The 17754-nt window shown below is 41.0% G+C and overlaps 1 protein-coding gene across 3 annotated transcripts in view; it reads right to left on the bottom strand.

Annotated features, from left to right (window-relative positions):
* Positions 1 to 17754, bottom strand: part of sdk1a (sidekick cell adhesion molecule 1a) — a 973689-nt gene that overhangs the window by 251637 nt on the left and 704298 nt on the right. For all 3 annotated transcript variants that reach the window (XM_068055814.1, XM_068055813.1, XM_068055815.1), the window contains exons 15-17: positions 10548 to 10695; positions 3567 to 3707; positions 1422 to 1603 (exon numbers count right to left, since the gene is read on the bottom strand). In XM_068055814.1, the coding sequence (XP_067911915.1) occupies positions 1422 to 1603; positions 3567 to 3707; positions 10548 to 10695 (471 nt within the window). The remainder of the gene's footprint in view (positions 1 to 1421; positions 1604 to 3566; positions 3708 to 10547; positions 10696 to 17754) is intronic.

Consider the following 17754-nt stretch of genomic DNA (forward strand, 5'->3'; position numbering starts at 1 on the left):
GTTCCTCTGATCTTTATAATTTGCCCTCTTTCCTAGCAATCAAAAAATTTCAAGCAGTTGCACATCGACTGAAACCTCCCTTAGATTTAAGCTTTAAAGGGACAGATCAGATTATACAAAGAACAAAGAAAATTATAGCACAGGAACAGGCCCTTCGGCCCTCCAAGCCTGCGCCGATCCAGATCCTCTAGCTAAACCTGTCGCCTATTTTTTAGTTTAGTTTAGAGATACAGCACTGAAACAGGCCCTTCGGCCCACCGAGTCTGTGCCGACCATCAACCACCCATTTTATACTAATCCTACACTAATCCCATATTCCTACCACATCCCCAACTGTCCCTATATTTCCCTACCACCTACCTATACTAGGGACAATTTATAATGGCCAATTTACCTACCAACCTGCAAGTCTTTTGGCTGTGGGAGGAAACCGGAGCACCCGGAGAAAACCCACGCAGACACAGGGAGAACTTGCAAACTCCACACAGGCAGTACCCAGAATTGAACCCGGGTCGCTGGAGCTGTGAGGCTGCGGTGCTAACCACTGCGCCACTAAGGGTCTGTATCTCTTTGCTTCCTGCCCATTCATGTATCTGTCTAGATACATCTTAAAAGACGCTATCGTGCCCGCGTCTACCACCTCCGCTGGCAACGCATTCCAGGCACCCACCACCCTCTGCGTAAAGAACTTTCCACGCATATCCCTCCTAAACTTTTCCCCTCTCACTTTGAACTCGTGTCCCCTTGTAATTGAATCCCCCACTCTGGGAAAAAGCTTCTTGCTATCCACCCTGTCTATACCTCTCATGATTTTGTACACAAATTTCATTATAGCAGCTGCATTGACAGAAACTTTGCATTGCAATTAGTCTCAGGGTACATCTATTTTGACCACTTCTCCACTCGACGTACCTGAGCAGAGGTTTTAGATTAGTTTAGATTAAACACAGTTTCATTTTAGCAGCTCCAAACCCCAGATTACTGGGATAAATGCCACAGGAGATCTGATATTGAAAAGAAAGATGTCCACTATGCATTCTCTACAGTGATAGGTCTTCCTCCCAAGACTCCTGGAAATTTAAATTTTGCAGACATGCTGTTGATGAGTTTCATCAATCCTCAGTGAATCTGTTCTATAAGACAACAGCAACAAAAAACAAAGATGGGGAGTTTGATCATTTATAATACTTCTGCATTCACCACAACTGAAGTAGCAGTCTCCACTAAAGAAAATTTGTTTGCATTTCATTGAATAAGGACTGACATCAATGCCAAAGTTATCAAATGCCTGGGGCTCATTTTGTTACTGCCTACTTGAAACATCTGTAAATACAACAGTGGCAACCCTGAGAGGAAGAATATTGTGCAGTAAAGTAAGACATAATTTTTTAAAAACTAAATCTTTGAAGTGATTTTCTCACCTCCTTGCAGCGTGTACTCAGTCGCTGCCCTGCTGTATGCACCAAGCCCAGCACTGTTATAAGCTGCAACTTGGATTTCATATTGGGTCCAAATGATGAGGTCCTTAAGTAGGCAATTGGTCACTTCAGGGATAGTGATGTTCTTAAACTGGTATCCACCTGGAAGGCCTGCAAGTCGATACCTACAAAAGAATAAAGATTGAAACTCAAAAGTAGGAATTGCAGTGGCCTTGATCTACTTCAGATGTATAAACAAGGCAATGAATAATGTTGGTGTGATATGATATACATAGATAATTTTTAAAGAAATATAAACTGCAGCAATACACTGTGTAGAACTTGAGACAAAAATTAGCAATTCTTTTCAGTTTTTATGTTTTGTTTTTCACACCTCTGGTAGGAACTTTTAACACTTTGCAAGTTTGTTAATATTTTACAAATATCTCAAATTGTTCCTTTTCTAGTTTGGAGAATGTTATGAAAAAATATCAAAATATCACAAAATACGGAGATGTTCATTGTCCAAAGTATGTGTCTACCTTGTCTATATTATCTCTTATGCGATAATTAAAAGTAAATTGATAATTGTGATGGATGAAAACAAAAGAGAGGTGGATTAAGATCATGTTAAAATACCACAAAAATGATTGCACATCTATAAAAGTTGCACCAGGATTTTTTATATTAGGACTGGGCATAACTTGATCACCTGTGCCACTGAGTTAGTCAAAAATCTTGTATGAAAGTGAGACTTGCAGATTTGGTTCATAGTATTTATTGTTTTTAAAACCTAGGAAAACCTCAAAATCAGGATTAGTGACATTCCACAAAATTGTCATTCAAATATTTTGAACATTTTTGGACGCAACAAGGAATGAATAGTAAATAGAACAGAAAAAACACATATCAAGTTCAGATGGCTTATTAACAAACCACTTTCTCCTGCTTTTTTAAGATGACTGATTATCATATTGCCCGGAGGAGAATATATTGGAAATACTTCTGACAATTGTTTACAGTTGTTTTGTTTTATCATATCATGACGGTCCCCTAAACTAATTTTATTAGCTGTTTTTCAATATTGGTGTCATTGGTATCTGGGATCATTTTGTTATTTTCATTACCACTTCTCTCTCTGGTGTGATCATTGTAACTCATGATAATTATGGAAGATGAAAAGAACAACAGTGGGCTAAATTGCTACACACCTCTGCTACAGTCTGCACCTACATAGCACACTTGTTAAAATATTCCATCTGGTATCATTGCAGGGGCAGTGACTGCAGTGGAAATTGCACCACATTCTTCATTTTTTTTTGCTGCTTATTAAAGCAAGCAAGACCAGGGAATGGATCACCTTTGCACCTTAGGCACTCAGTATCGACTTCATGCACTCCAGTGTCAGTGTAGTACATTAAGATAAAAAGATAAACTCCCTTTTCACCACCACAACGATACACTGTGCCATCAATATGATTGTTTCCATTTCCCACACCTGCCTTCCCCATGGCCTTTAAATAAGACTGACAATTTCATGTCAATTAGGGTCAAATTATGGGCAATTTTGTGCTGCGTGCTCGATATCCATTATCAACTGGATTGAGACTGACTAAAATCAGTTTCACGTGGGACTTTTATAGTCTGTAGAGAAAAACACACTTTCATCCAGACAGTCCAGGCTAGATTTAATCTTGGGTCCCAAAGGTGCAAGGATTCTGTGTTAATCCATTGCACAGCAGTCCCTCCAGGAATTGTCTCTAGTAGCAAATGTACTAAGAAACCCAGCACAGCATTTAAAATAAAAACCTGGGGAAAGTATTCAGGCTCCACAAAAAAACGCATAAATGGCAGTTTATAATGTTATTCTTAACTTGTACTGTGATATTTTATTAAAACATCAATTTCCAAAAGAAATGACTCCAGGTCTTTCCCCATCCACCATTCCTGTTGTGCCGTGTCTGAAGGCAAAGATAATATTTAATGTACCGCAAAAAACCTACAATTGATGTCATCTCAAAGAGTCATAATACCTTTCTGTATTTTTTCTTTAAAACCTTTTGTTGGCAATTTTCCTACTTGGATTCCACTTTTCTTTAGCTGTAACTTTCTTGATTTGGGAGAATTTATTACTGTTGTACTATGTACCTGAGGATGTATCCTTTGAGGACCCCATTGATCTCCTGCTCTGGAGGAGGCTGCCACTGTACCATGATGGATTGGTTTGTTCGACCACTGGCCATAATATTCTGAGGAGGGGCACTTGGAGGTTCTTCAGGTAACATCAGCCTGAAACCAAGCATATTGTACAATGCAGCAAAACATTAGAAATACAGGAAGCTATATGAATACATTGTTCTACTGATGGATGGCCCATGTGTGTAAGAACGTAATGTAGTTGAAATTGACATGCTTTAAAAATTCCAAATTCAAAAGCAGATGCACCATGGAGACTGAGAAAATATAACAACATTCTATGCCCCTGATTTTAAAGCTGTTGGGGGTGGGGGAGGGCGAACAAAGTTGCCTTTCAGGAAGTTTTCTAGCAGTTATTTTACTCTGAAAACTCACATCTAGAGCTTTCAGTTAGTTGCTGAAACTTTCTACATCTTTTGCACAAGTCATATTATCTGCTTGAACAGTTTTCACAGCAATTGTTAAAAAAATAATTTTCTTGGCAAGGTAGACTCAGGGAAGTATTGGATTGTGAACAAAGAAACACCATTTGTCAAACATTTTTCAGTAATGGCAATGTCCCTTTAATACTCAATTCTGATGAAAGGTCATCGACCAGAAATGTTGGGCTGGATTTTACCAGCCCCTCAGCACCGTGGGTCGTAGTGGGGAGGCCTGTAAAATGCTAGCCAGAGTGGCCCGCCATGACCCATGACACCAAGAAGGCCTCGCTGCATATTACCGGCGGCAGCAAGACCTCAGTGCAGCCTCCCCGCCGCTTGGCGGCGGGCCTTCATTTAAATATTAAAATGCATTAAATTAAATGGTGATGAACTTACCTGGACTGGGCGGCCATCCCATGGTGATATTACAAGTGCTGGCTGCAACTTGCGCACCTTCAGATCTCCGTACGGAATTCTGAGGCGAAACACTGGTGGGGAGGAGTGAGGACTAAAATTATTGGGGGGGGGAGCGAGGAAAACTATTCCCATTGGTTGTGGGGATGGTGGGAAGGGGTTGAGGGTCAAAGATACTGAAATTCGGGGGGGGAGTTCGGACTTTCAAAAAGTGTATTTTTGGGGGATAGGTCAATTTATCTATTGAGTACCCAGTGGGAGAGTGAAAGAGGGGATTGAAAGTTAAATTAAACTTTTATTGAAATAGTTATCAAACCGGCACCTTTAAATATTTAAATTTCTCATGAAGGACTGAAGCCCTTAAAAAATGGCGCTGGACGCCGTTGCCAGGGATGCGGCGGCTGCCCCCTCTCCATCACTGGGGGCGGCCGCTCTGCCCCCTCCATATAAATGAACCCCCGCGCGTAATATCACGGGGGCTCTGCGGCAGTCACACAGTATGGGCAGGCTGCCGACTTCAAAGCGTAGTCGTGATGTGCAGCGCGCTAATAACATTCAGCCCATTAACTTTGTCTGTCTCTGCACAGATTCTGCCTGAACTGCTGCATATTTTCAGCATGTTCTGTTTTTATTTCAGATTTCCAGCACTCAGAATATTTAGCTTTTGTCTCTAATACTCTGCTGGTCAATCTATGTCTATAGATTTCTCAACATCTTTAGTTTACAGTTAAAGTTGGCCTGTCTCAATTTCTGAGGGCTGTTTGAACTGGAATCCTTTCCAACATGGGACAAAATGTTATTTTATGGGAGGAAGGGGTGTTCAATGCAAAGATATGGAGAGAAAACAATATGAGGGAAATTCATCAGAGAAAAATGAAGAAATGTCTAAAGTGAAATAATTGAAGTCCAAACACATAACAAAAGTGTGAGAGGAAGTATGCATTTATTTGTATCTTTCTATTGCTTAAGATCTTGCAGTTCCCTTCACATAGTAGGGAGAAGGGGAGAGAGAAAGAATGAACATTTGTGTTGGTGAACAAAGCCATTGGGCTTAATTTTACCAGCCCCTTGACACTGTGGGTTGTGGCGGGGAGGCCCGTAAAATGCTAGTGGGAGCAGCCCCTCACGATGCCGAGAAGGCCCTGCCGGATATTAGCAGTGGCGGCAAGGCCTTGGTGTGCCCCCACCCTTCCCTCATCCCCCCACATATGTACATGATTTTGAGTCTCTGCTGGCAGAAATGTTGACATTCTAAATCCGTCAGGCAATTATACTCCCCACCAGTCATTCTTTTGATTTCCTTACTGCTCACAATGGGGGAAAGTGGGTGGAAGGGAAGGTTTGAAGCACCAGACTTAAAGTCAAACACCAAAATCTAAAAAGGTGGATTTCTTACAGCCCTAGCCCCTAGTAAATAGGAATCAGCAAATAACTAAACTTGTCAACATTAAGTAGTTCAGAATAAATTTGCTTGTTCCTCGTAAGCAAGCTGTATTTCACCTGGAGTAGTATTAGAAAAGAGAAAAAGCATTTTGTCAGAAGCCTCATTAAAATTCATTCAGGCCTAATTGAAAATACATGTAACCTATTTTCTCTGTTTCAAGTAGACCAAACTAGAGGCCTGCATTAGGTCGGGAAAAAGAACCCGACCAGAACCCAACCAAACCACAGCGGACCCGAGCCCCTTCGATTTTGCCCCAAGCCCGACCCAACCCAAACCCGCCACTACTCGGCTCAACCCAAGCCGACCATCCATTTACTTACCTTCCTGACATCGAACCTGCAAGAAGCTGCAGCGCATGCACGAGACGTCATAGTAATGTCACTCACTCACTGCGCAGACTCAGTTTCGTCCCGGACTCCCAGCTCAGGTAAGTTTTTTTATTTTTAATACTTACCAGCAGAGCACTTACCATGTGTGTCCGGCCCGACCCGAGCCCGAAAGTCGGATCCGGAAGTTGGCCCGACACATGCCGTCGGGTTCAAGTTGGGTAGCAGGCCTCCAGACCAAACAAGGTTGAAGTATAGGAAATGACTATTGAATTTTGCATTCCCACATATGATAATATCACAATTTATATAGAATTATTTAAGATTTTACAGTATAGAAAATGACCATTCAGCTCAATTGGTCCATGCTTAAGGTTCCTCCCATCCGACTTCATCTAACCCTATCAGCAAATCCTTACTCCCTCATGAGCATATCTATCTGCCACTTAAATGCATCTATGCCATTTGTCTCAATTACTCCATGTGGTAGTGAGTTCCAACTTCTCACCACTCTCTGAGTAAAGAAGTCCCTCCTGAATTCCTTGCTGGATGTATCATTGTCTATCTTTATTTCTGCCCCTTGTTTTTGTCTCTATCAGGTCACCTCTCAGCCTCTCTTTACTAGAGAAGAGGCCAAGTCTGTTCAATCTTTCCTGATAGGTTAACCTCTCAGTTCTGATATAATCCTTGTAAATGTTTTTTGCACCTTCACCAGTGCCTCTATATCCTTTACATAATACAGAGACCAGAACTGCGCATAGTATTTCACATGTGGTGTAAGGTTTCACATAAATTTAACATAAGCTCTCTGCATTTCAATTCTATTAATCTAGAAATGAACCCCAGAGCTTTGTTTGCATTTATTTTGCCCTAGTTGTCTGTGTTGCTACTTTTAAAGATTTGTGAACCTGCACCCCTAGATTCCATTTCTCCTCTACCCCATTTAGACTTTTACTTCCCAAGGAGTAAATGGCTTCCTTATCCTCCCTACCAAAATGCGCCACCTCGCATTTATTTATATTAAAATTTTGTCAATCTCTACCACTGTAAATTGCTATCTAATATTTTTGGTCATGCTCTTGTCAACATTTATCATTGCAAATTGCTACGTCAAGATTTATGGTCATGTATTTCTGTCAAAAGTACTTCATTGGCCATAAAGTACCTTGGAAGATCCAGAGGTTGTGAAAGACACTGTATTGTGTGCACTGGTATTCTAAAATACACCTGAAACTACTCCAGTGTTGCTTTCTTCTCTAAGGTGCTCAAACAAGAAAAAGAACAAAGAACAAAGAAAATTACAGCACAGGAACAGGCCCGTCGGCCCTCCAAGCCTGCGCCGATCCAGATCCTCTATCTAAATCTGTCGCCTATTTTCTAAGGGTCTGTATCACTTTGCTTCCTGCCCATTCATGTATCTGTCTAGATACATCTTAAAAGACGCTATCGTGCCCGCGTCTACCACCTCCGCTGACAACGCGTTCCAGGCACCCACCACCCTCTGTGTAAAGAACTTTCCACGCATATCCCCCCTAAACTTTTCCCCTCTCACTTTGAACTTGTGACCCCTAGTAATTGAATCACCCACTCTGGGAAAAAGCTTCTTGCTATCCACCCTGTCTATACCTCTCATGATTTTGTACAGCTCAATCAGGTCCCCCCTCAACCTCCGTCTTTCTAATGAAAATAATCCTAATCTGCTCAACCTCTCTTCATAGCTAGCGCCCTCCATACCAGGCAACATCCTGGTGAACCTCCTCTGCACCCTCTCCAAAGCATCTACATCCTTTTGGTAATGTGGCAACCAGAACTGCACGCAGTATTTCAAATGTGGCCGAATCAAAGTCCTATACAACTGTAACATGACCTGCCAACCCTTGTACTCAATACCCCGTCCGATGAAGGAAAGCATGCCGTATGCCTTCTTGACCACTCTATTGACCTGCGTTGCCACCTTCAGCCAATGCTAACCAGCTCTGCACTTATCTCTCCTGAAACTCCCTTTTCAAATCCCATCCTCCAACTCCCATGTTTCTTACTGCACCAAAACAGCCTTAGCCGGTGCTATGACTGGTCATGGCATGGTATCGCTCCTTATCCTCCTGGAACATCCCACAGTGCTTTATACAACTGACAATGCCATCATCTCCTCTGTCCATCAGCCCTATGGCTCTGCCCTTGCCTGGCTCCATTTCCATATCGAAAAGTAGTCAGTGCATCTCTAGGAAAGGTTTCCCTGTTCCATCATCTCTGGAGTCAAGGATCTATTCTTGGCCCCCTCCTCTTTTTCATCAACATGCTATCCATCATCATCGTCTGAAGCATGGAGTCAGCTTTTACATATACTGATAGAATTGTAGAATGTTATAGCACAGTAGGAGGCTACTTGGTCCATCATCACAGTATCGTTACAGTGCAGAAGGAGGCCATTCAGCCCATTCTGTCTGTACTGGCTCTCTGAAAGAGCAATTCCCTCAGTTCCATTCCCCTGCCTTCTCCCCATTGCCCCGCACATTCTTCCTTTTCATACAACTGTTTAATTCCCCTTTGAATGCTTCAGATGAACCTGCCTCCACCGCTTTCTCAGGCAGTGCATTCCAGACCTTAATCACTCGCTGTGTGAAAAAGTTTTTCCTCATGTCACTTTTGCTTCTTTTGCCAAATACTTTAAATCTGTGCTCTCTCGTTCTCGATCCTTTCACAAGTGGGAACAGTTTCTCTCTGTCTACTCTGTCCAGATCCCTCATGATTTTGAATACCTATATCAAATCATTTCTCAGCCTTCTCTTCTCAAAGGAAAACAGTCCCAACTTCTCCAATCTATCTTCATAACTGAAATTCCTCATCCCTGGAACCATTCTTGTGAATCTTTTCTGTACTCTCTCCAATGCCCTTACATCCTTTCTCAAGCGTGGCGCCCAGAACGGAACACAATACTCCAGCTGAGGCCGAACTAATGCCTGCACTGACTCTTTGAAAGAGTTATTCAAGTCGTCAAGCTGCCCCACTTTTTCCCTACAGCCATGAAAAATTATTCTTTTTCAAAGTATTTATCCAATTCATTTTTGAAATTTACTGTTAAACTTGTTTGCACCATCCTTTCAGGCACTGCACTCCAGATCACAACTTGCTGCGTGAAAAAAACTCTTCTCACCTCTAACCCCGCCCAGTTCTTTGGCAATAATGTCAATGATACTCAGTTCTACATTGCTCCTATTTTTCTTAAACCCTTGACTGCCTCTCGGCTGTCAGCCTGCTTGTCGAACATCAAGCCATAAAGGAATCCTAACTTTCTATAGTTCATAAGTAGGAAGGCCAAAGGCATTTGGAACAAACTCTGCTCCCTCAACACCTATGCCATTCCCTTCCCCGTCAATCTCTTGGTTTGAACCAGACCATTCGCAACCTTGTTTGTGTCCTGTTTGACCCTGTGCTGAGCTTTAACCCCTCACATCCTATGTAACCTCAAGACCACTTCCCTGCCTCTCACTACTGCAGCCCCTCTCCATGCCTTTATCGGACCCTATCTCTGCTGAACCCTCCAACCTTAAACTCTCTCCTGAATACTCCGTCTCTGTCTCCTTCTGTACATCCTGCTCATCCTTCACTAGTGGTCACATAGCTTTCAGTCATCTTAGTCTTACTCTCCCGAACTCCCTCCTTACAGCTGCCCACCTCTATAAATTTCCTCAAAAAACATTTCTTTGCCCAAATCTCTCAAAACCCACTTCTTCTACCTTATTCCTACTCTCTCGCTCTTCCAGGTTTGGCATATATTTTCCTTATATCCATCCTACATTCCAACAATGACCACACTTCAAAAGTACTTCATTGACTGCAAAATGCTTTGGGACGTCCTGAAGTCAAGAAAGGTACTGGATCAATGCAAGTTCTTTCTTTCTGTTTATGAAGTGCTATGGGACATTTCGTTATATTAAAGGGACTATCATAATGCAAGTTGATGTTGCTTGTGTCTACTTACAATACTGTGCAGAGGTAGTTCTTCAAATTTATTTGCGACAGTGAAAATGATAGAAGGTTGGAGCTGTACCTAAACAAAGTCTCAAACAGAGCCTGTAATTTTTTTTTTCAATGTTCAAATAAATATATACAGAAATTGTAAAAGGTGTTTTATTGAATTTACATTTTTTTAAAAATCAATTTTCAGTTGGGCCAATAGGTAGAGAGGGTTGATGAAGCAAAGTAGTCAACATCAAGGACAGGAAGTGGTTCATTATTTTGTCACTCACCATAAATACCGATCCTGTGGATCAAACTGAAAGTGACACTGTGCAAATTTGGCTTGCCCTGTGGGAAAATAATATACCTGTTGGTTTCTGTGCTGTACTGTCCTTTCCCCAGCTGGTTCACTGCACACACTCGGAACTGGTATGAGCGAGCTGGTGTCAACCCACTCACGGTAACATGCATCACTCCAGGATTAATATGAGGTAACTGTACATGCCACGGCGAATCTACAGAGCCACAAAAAATAGCAAAGAAGAAATTTCCAAGGATTAGATATCACATTTATCAACTTTAGGGTTCTGCTCAACGTGTTCGCAAAAACACAACTCTTGTCAAGAAACTTTATGGTAAGCCTGAAAAAGATTTACGTTGAATACTACACTTAAATATTTCTTGTTTGTTTCATGTAATAAAGCCACCCTCCCTCGCGTTCTGCTATTCCATAACCAGCTCCGAGGATGTGCACCATCACACCCTCCCTGAGTAAAAGCACCTCCTTTCTTCTCTTTGCTTCTCCAGCAGCTCAACTGAGATCAGAAAAAAATTATGGGGAGTAACTTCACCCTACCATGCCATGGAACAGTGTGTTGGTATGCTAATTTGTTTTGCCACAAGCCACCTATGGCACCACTACTTTCATTTGATCACTCAGTAGTTGATAACACAACAAATTGGGCAACAACAATATGTACAACAATGTCTTGTACTTATTTAGTGCCTTCAACTTAGTGAAACGTTCCAAGGCACTTGACAGGAGCATCACAAAAAGAAAATTTGCCATTGACCCATATAAGGAGCTATTCGGACTGGTGATCACAAGCTTGGTCTAAGAAGTATGTTTTAAGGAGCATCTTAGAGGAGTGAGTTAGAGAGGTGGAGAGGTTTCAGGCCTAGGCAGCTGAAGGCAAGGCCACCAGTGGTGGAGCAATGAAAATCAGAAATGCGCAAGATATATGTTCATACATAAACACATAGAAAGAGATGCATATAGATATGCATACCCATGATTAAAAGTATAAAATTACAGAAGTGCCAAGATGAAAGCACACCGCTGCAAAATGTGGTGCGCTCATAAAATTCAGCCCTAAGATCAAGCCTTTAGCTTGACAATGCTTTGGTCTTGTTTTTAGATGTCTTTGTGACAGCTGGCACAAACCAACAGACAGTATTATATGTTGGGACAAGGCTGTTTCTTGCACACTGCACATTGCTCCCTGGTCTGAACACATGGCGTTAACAAACGATGCTGAACAATTTTGAATGTCACTACCAAGAATTGTAGAAACTTGCTAAATTAGTTCAGCTGAGTTTAAATATCAGATGAAGCTGACACTTTGAACTTATGTCCCTGATTGGGACTAGTGTCTGTGGGACCCTCCTATCATTTTTGATGGCCAGTGTATTTCAATATTTAACACTCCACCTTCCAGCTCACCTGTTTAAATGGAACTTTTATTGTGAATGCTCCTAGTATATCATGGACAAGAAAAACTTTGTCATGACAGTAGTGTCTGGTGCAGACGCTCACCCAATACTCTAGGAATAGATAGGTAAATTCTGTAGACATCTCTGTACACCTCCCAAATCCATTAATCTCTCAGTTACAGGAGCTAGTGTTCTTTTTTTACAAAATGCACTGGGAAAATGTTTTATTTCATTTACTCGGACTCCGTGTAATAGAGGTATCCAGAAGGATTAAGCATCGATCTACTACCATCCATTTTCCAAGTGTTCAAAATTATAAAGAAATATGTCTTATCACAGATCAATTTGCTGACTAAGGTCTTTTATACTAAGTTTTGTACTGTCTCCTGGAATCTTATCATGAGACGCCAAGAAAAGTTGTCAAAAGTTATATATTTTTTCAGTCATTTCAGAATTGAAAAGATAGCAAATTGGAATTGTGTTGTCACTCCCTGGGACACATACCAGAAAACACTGATTTGTCCCAGAGGATACTATATTTGTAAGTCAAAATTGAATAGAGTCACACCTCATTAATCCAATTTCATTTATCGCAGGCAATCATATCAGGTTACTGGTATCAAAACATAACAGGAACCAGTGAGCACCTCATTCCCTGCAACTTTTCACTGTCAAATTTTTGTTTACCAATCATTGCAAGAGCTGATCTGCTGTTGAAGAATATTGGCTGAATCAAATGATTTATCTCTGACATACTAAAATGGTGAGTGGCCTTGGAATTCCGAAGGTACTGCATCTGTAGGTGCTGCTGTTAACAAACTGTTACATGGCCAATTAAAATCATTGGATTGCTACCTAATGTTACGTGACAGCTCAAATAGTACATTGCGTGAACACTAAAAGCTAAGCATAGAAAGTAGATTAGAAAACAAAAATGCAAGCCTATGAATCTTTATAGATGTTTCTCCTTCTCCCTATGTTCCCACTACATTAAAAATTAAAATTTGTCGTACAATTTTCTACCCCAGTTCTTTCTTTCCCAAGACCTCAAAACTCAGAACTCGTTATCTTCCTCCTGCAATCTTGTATTTTAAAACATAAGATTGTCCTTACTCTAATCACTACTAACCAATATACTATGTCTTCACCTTTTCTCTTTCAAGCTTGATGGTGTCCTGCACCATGGGCTCTGCCCCTGTACTTTGTTACCTCAATTAAAAAAAACTTGTCAATCAAAATAGCTTAAATAGCCCATTTAACAAAGAAAACATCACTAAAATCTGAAGTTATTGTATTATTGAGGTAAAAGACAATGTTGCAGATAAATCCACACAATGATCAAGCACATGCTTTAGATTGCCGTCTCATTAAGTTACAGTGTGCCTTGTTTAATTTATATTTTTCATCGAAAAAAGTGAATTCCATTCCTACTTGTCCTTGAAATTGATCAGAATAAATGTTAATTTGCTCCAGCTGTCTAAATTGTAAAAAAAGGTAGATCTAAAATCAAGTCATTATATCAAATACAATTTTTTATTGAAAATAAGGGAGATGACAAATAACGTCATTAAATCCCCATCTGTAACTGTATTTGTGTTACAAAAAGAGGTACACACTTAGAATTGGAGAGAAAAACCTGTAAACAGTATCACAATTGGTCTAATCCAGAGAGCTGTAATATGTAATTTGAAGTCAATATAAATAGTAAATAAAAGCAACATGTGAGAAATGGTAAAAGGGAAGTAAAATCCACAGGTGTGTAGAGCAGATAAGGATGAAACTGTTAAGTTTGAAGAACTGATGCAGTTGCAGCAACACAATTGCAATTTAATAGATCATTTTCTGAAAGATAAAATCTGATCAGTTTTGACCAGAAAAATTGATTTTGAAGAGTTTTCAAAAAAGCTTTCTCACTTTATGGGCGGCACAGTGGTGCAGTGGTTAGCACCGCAGCTTCACAGCTCCAGGGACCCGGGTTTGATTCTGGGTACTGCCTGTGCGGAGTTTGCAAGTTTTCCCTGTGACCGCGTGGGTTTTCGCCGGGTGCTCTGGTTTCCTCCCACAGCCAAAGACTTGCAGGTTGTTAGGTAAATTGGTCATTGTAAATTGCCCCTAGTATAGGGGATGTGGTAGGGAATATGGGATTAATGTAGGATTATCAACATGGTGTTTAGATGGACATTCTTGATTCAAGTGGGTGCTAATGGCGTCATGGGAGTTTGTTTTGGAAATGTTATTAAATCGATAAGTGGGTGGGTGGAATTTCTCCCTTAAAATTCAATGTGAGCTGAATTGAAGTGTATTGTGAAAATGATATGATCACTTTAATGCCCTCATGTTACTGATAATAATTCAACTCTTCATCATAGACAATGTCTTGGTCAGTTCTCTTAGCGAGGACTTTTCTTAAAATCCAGACAGACAACATCTATTGCTTTCCCTTCATCAACCTTCTCTGTTACTTTATCAAAAAATTTAAATTAGATTAGTCAAACATAATCTGCCTTTTACAAATCTGTGCTGGCTCTCCTTAATTAAATCAAACCTCCCCAAGTGCCGTTGATTTTTTTCCCTGATTACTGTTTCTAAAACTTTACCAACCACTGATGTTAAACTGACCAGCCTGTAGTTACATCCTTTCTTGAACATGGGTGTACCATTTGCCACCTCCAATCATCTGGCACTTCCCCCCGATCTTCGGAAGATTATGATAAGCCCTTCTGCTATCTCCACTCCCACTTTCTTTACCAACCTGGGATGCAAGCCATCCAAACCAGGCAACTTATCCACTCTGAGCACAGTCAGCCTTTCTGGTACTTAGATAGAGTCATAGAGTTATACAGCACAGAAACAGGTTCTTCGGCCCATCGTGTCTTTGCCGGCATCAAGTACCTAACTATTCTAGTCCCATTTTCCAGCACTTGGCCTGTAGCCTTGTATGCTATGGCATTCCTTCCTGTCAATTTTCACCCCATCCATTAAAGGCCTGCTCAGCTCTGCAAATGAAACCCGACCCGAGCCCGACAGAACCACATCCAACCTGAGCCCGACCTGGCCCTCTGCCACATGTCCACCCATTCCACCAGCCTGTCCATGTCCTCTTGAAGTCTATCACTATCCTCATCACAGTTCACAATACTTCCAAGTTTTGTATCATCTACAAACTTTGAAATTGTATCTGTAAACCCAAGACTGTGTCATTAATATATATCAAGAAAAGCAGTGATCCAATTCTAGACACCACACTTTAGGAAGGATGTAAAAGGTTTAGAGAGGGTGCAGAAAAGATTTGAGAGAATGGTCCAGGGATGAGGGACTTCAGTTACATGGACAGATTGAAGAAGCTGGGGTTGTTTTCCTTAGAGATGTTCGAGGGGAGATTTGATAGAGGTGTTAAAAATCATGAGGGGTGTAGACAGAATAGATAGAGAGTAACTGTTCCCTTTGGCAGAAGGGCTGAGAACCAGAGAACACAGATTTAAAGTGACTGGCAAAAGAACCAAAGGCAGAATAAAGAAAAACATTTTTACAGAGCTAGTAGTTCTGATCTGGAATGTACTGCCTGGTAGGGTGGTGGAGCCAAATTGAATTGAGGCTTTCAAAAGAGAATTGGATACAGGAAAAGGGCTGGTGAGTGGGATTACTGAAATTCTTCTTGCAAGAGCCAGTTGACAGGCCAAATAGTCTCCTTCTGTGCTGTAAACACATTCTATGTTTCTATATAAGGCTGGCGATCAATACACCATGTCAGATGAGGCATACCAGCTTCCAGAAGGGTGTAAGTGAAGCACAATGGGGTGTTAAATCTAAGGCTGCTCTGGGAAGGAACTGAGCAAAGATGTCCATTGACTCTGGGCAGTAGCAAGATGAAAAACACCCTCATACTTAAGTCACAAAGTACATTGGTTAGTAACAGTGCTTACGATAAAGTGCCATTTTACAACAACTTATATTTACGTCGCGTCTTTAATGTAACAAAAGAATCCCAAGGCACATCACAGGAGCATTATAAAACAAATTACGACACAGAGGGACAAAAGGTAGTTTAGATGACCCAAAGCTTGGTCATAGAGGTCGGTTTTTAAGAGTGTCTTGAAGAAGGAAAGCGAGGTGGAGAGGCGGAGAGATGTAGGGATGGTATTCCAAAGCTTGGGGCCTCGGCAACCGAAGGCGCAGTCACCAATGGTGGAGCGATTAAAATCAGGGATGCTCAAGTGGCCAGAATTAGAGGAGCACAGATATCTTGGTTGCTTGTGGGGCTGGAGGATATTACAGAGAGAGGGAAAAAAGAAATACTTGCATTTATATAGCGCCTTTCATGACCACTCAAAGCACTTTACAGCCAATGAAGTACTTTTTGAAGTATAGTCACTGTTGTAATGCAGGAAAGGCGGAATCAGTATACGCAAAGCAAACTCCCACAAACAGCAATGTGATAAGGTCCAGATAATCTGTTTTTTGTGATGTTGATTGGGATAAACATTAGCCAGGACACCGGGGGTAAACTCCCCTGCTCTTCTTCAAAATAGTGGCATGGGATCTTTTACATCCACCTGAGAAAGCAGATGGAGCCTCAGTTTAATGTCTCACCCGAACGACAGCACCTCTGACAGTGCAGCACTCCCTCGCTACTACACTAGAGTGTCAGCCTTGACTTTTGTGTTCAAGCTCTGGAGTGAGACTTGAACCCGGAACCTCATGACACACAGGTGAGAAACCATGGAGGGATCTGAAAATAAGGGTGAGAATTTTGAAATCAAGTCATGGCTTGACTGGGAGCCAACGCTGGTCAGTGAGCGCAGGGGTGATAGGGGAAAGGGACATGGTGTGAGTTAAGACACAGGTTGCAGGGTTTTGAATGACCTCAAGTTTACAGAGAGTAGAATGTGGGAGACCAGCCAGGAGTGCATTGGAATAGTCAAATCAAAAGATAATGATGGCATGAATGAGGGTTTCAGCAGCAGATGAGTTGAGATAGAGGCGAAGTCGGGCAATGTTAATGAGGTGTTAATAGGCCGTTTAATGATGGCATGAATATTTTAAGCTCTGATATAAGTTTTTCACACTTGCTTAGTTCCCCTTAAAGAGGCACCATTAACATATCTTGGAGTTTCTAAGCAGACTCAGTTCCAGGAACACAATAACACAGACTGTTCTCAAAGCTTTGTTCTTTAGCTAACCTAGGCTGCCCTACAGCTGGTGTGGAATTTGTTGGAATGCAAACGATTCTGTGTTTTTTGTTCATAAACAGATACAACTGCATATCTGTTTATAGATAACAGCTAAAATATGACTGCCAGTTTAACAACAATGATCCCAAAGTAAAGGGTGACCAAAAATACACTTCCTGGTAAATTAAGGCAGCCTGGTACAACTTGTTACCTGTGGGAATTAAAAACAAGCCCTTGCAAACTTCGAAATGAGATAGCTCAAGAGTTGAAGAAAATACCATTATAGTACGACAACTGATATAAAAACCTATTAATATGAAATTTTGTTTAAATCAGATATCTTTTTCACATTTATCAGGACAAATACGAAAAAGTCCCATGGGATGAAAAAATCAATGTGCATTTTAGTGCAGGAAACTTAAACAGAGTGCACCATTTAATACAGGGGGCGTGATTAAGAAACGGATACAAACCATCTTCTGAAGGGATGAAAAGTGCAGAGGTCATAAATTCTTCATAAAACAAAGTAAATGCTTCAGAATGGGGGTGAGGGGAGAAAAAGGATGAGAAAGACGACTGTACTATACTGCTGAATGGAAAGAAATGTAATATTCCATTTTTAGGCTTTTTAAACAAATATTATTACTTTAATTCTTTCTCACTGATGGCTTTGACGAACAATACAAAGCT

This window comes from Heterodontus francisci, chromosome 24, assembly GCF_036365525.1.
Source record: "Heterodontus francisci isolate sHetFra1 chromosome 24, sHetFra1.hap1, whole genome shotgun sequence".
Classification (NCBI taxonomy): domain Eukaryota; kingdom Metazoa; phylum Chordata; class Chondrichthyes; order Heterodontiformes; family Heterodontidae; genus Heterodontus; species Heterodontus francisci.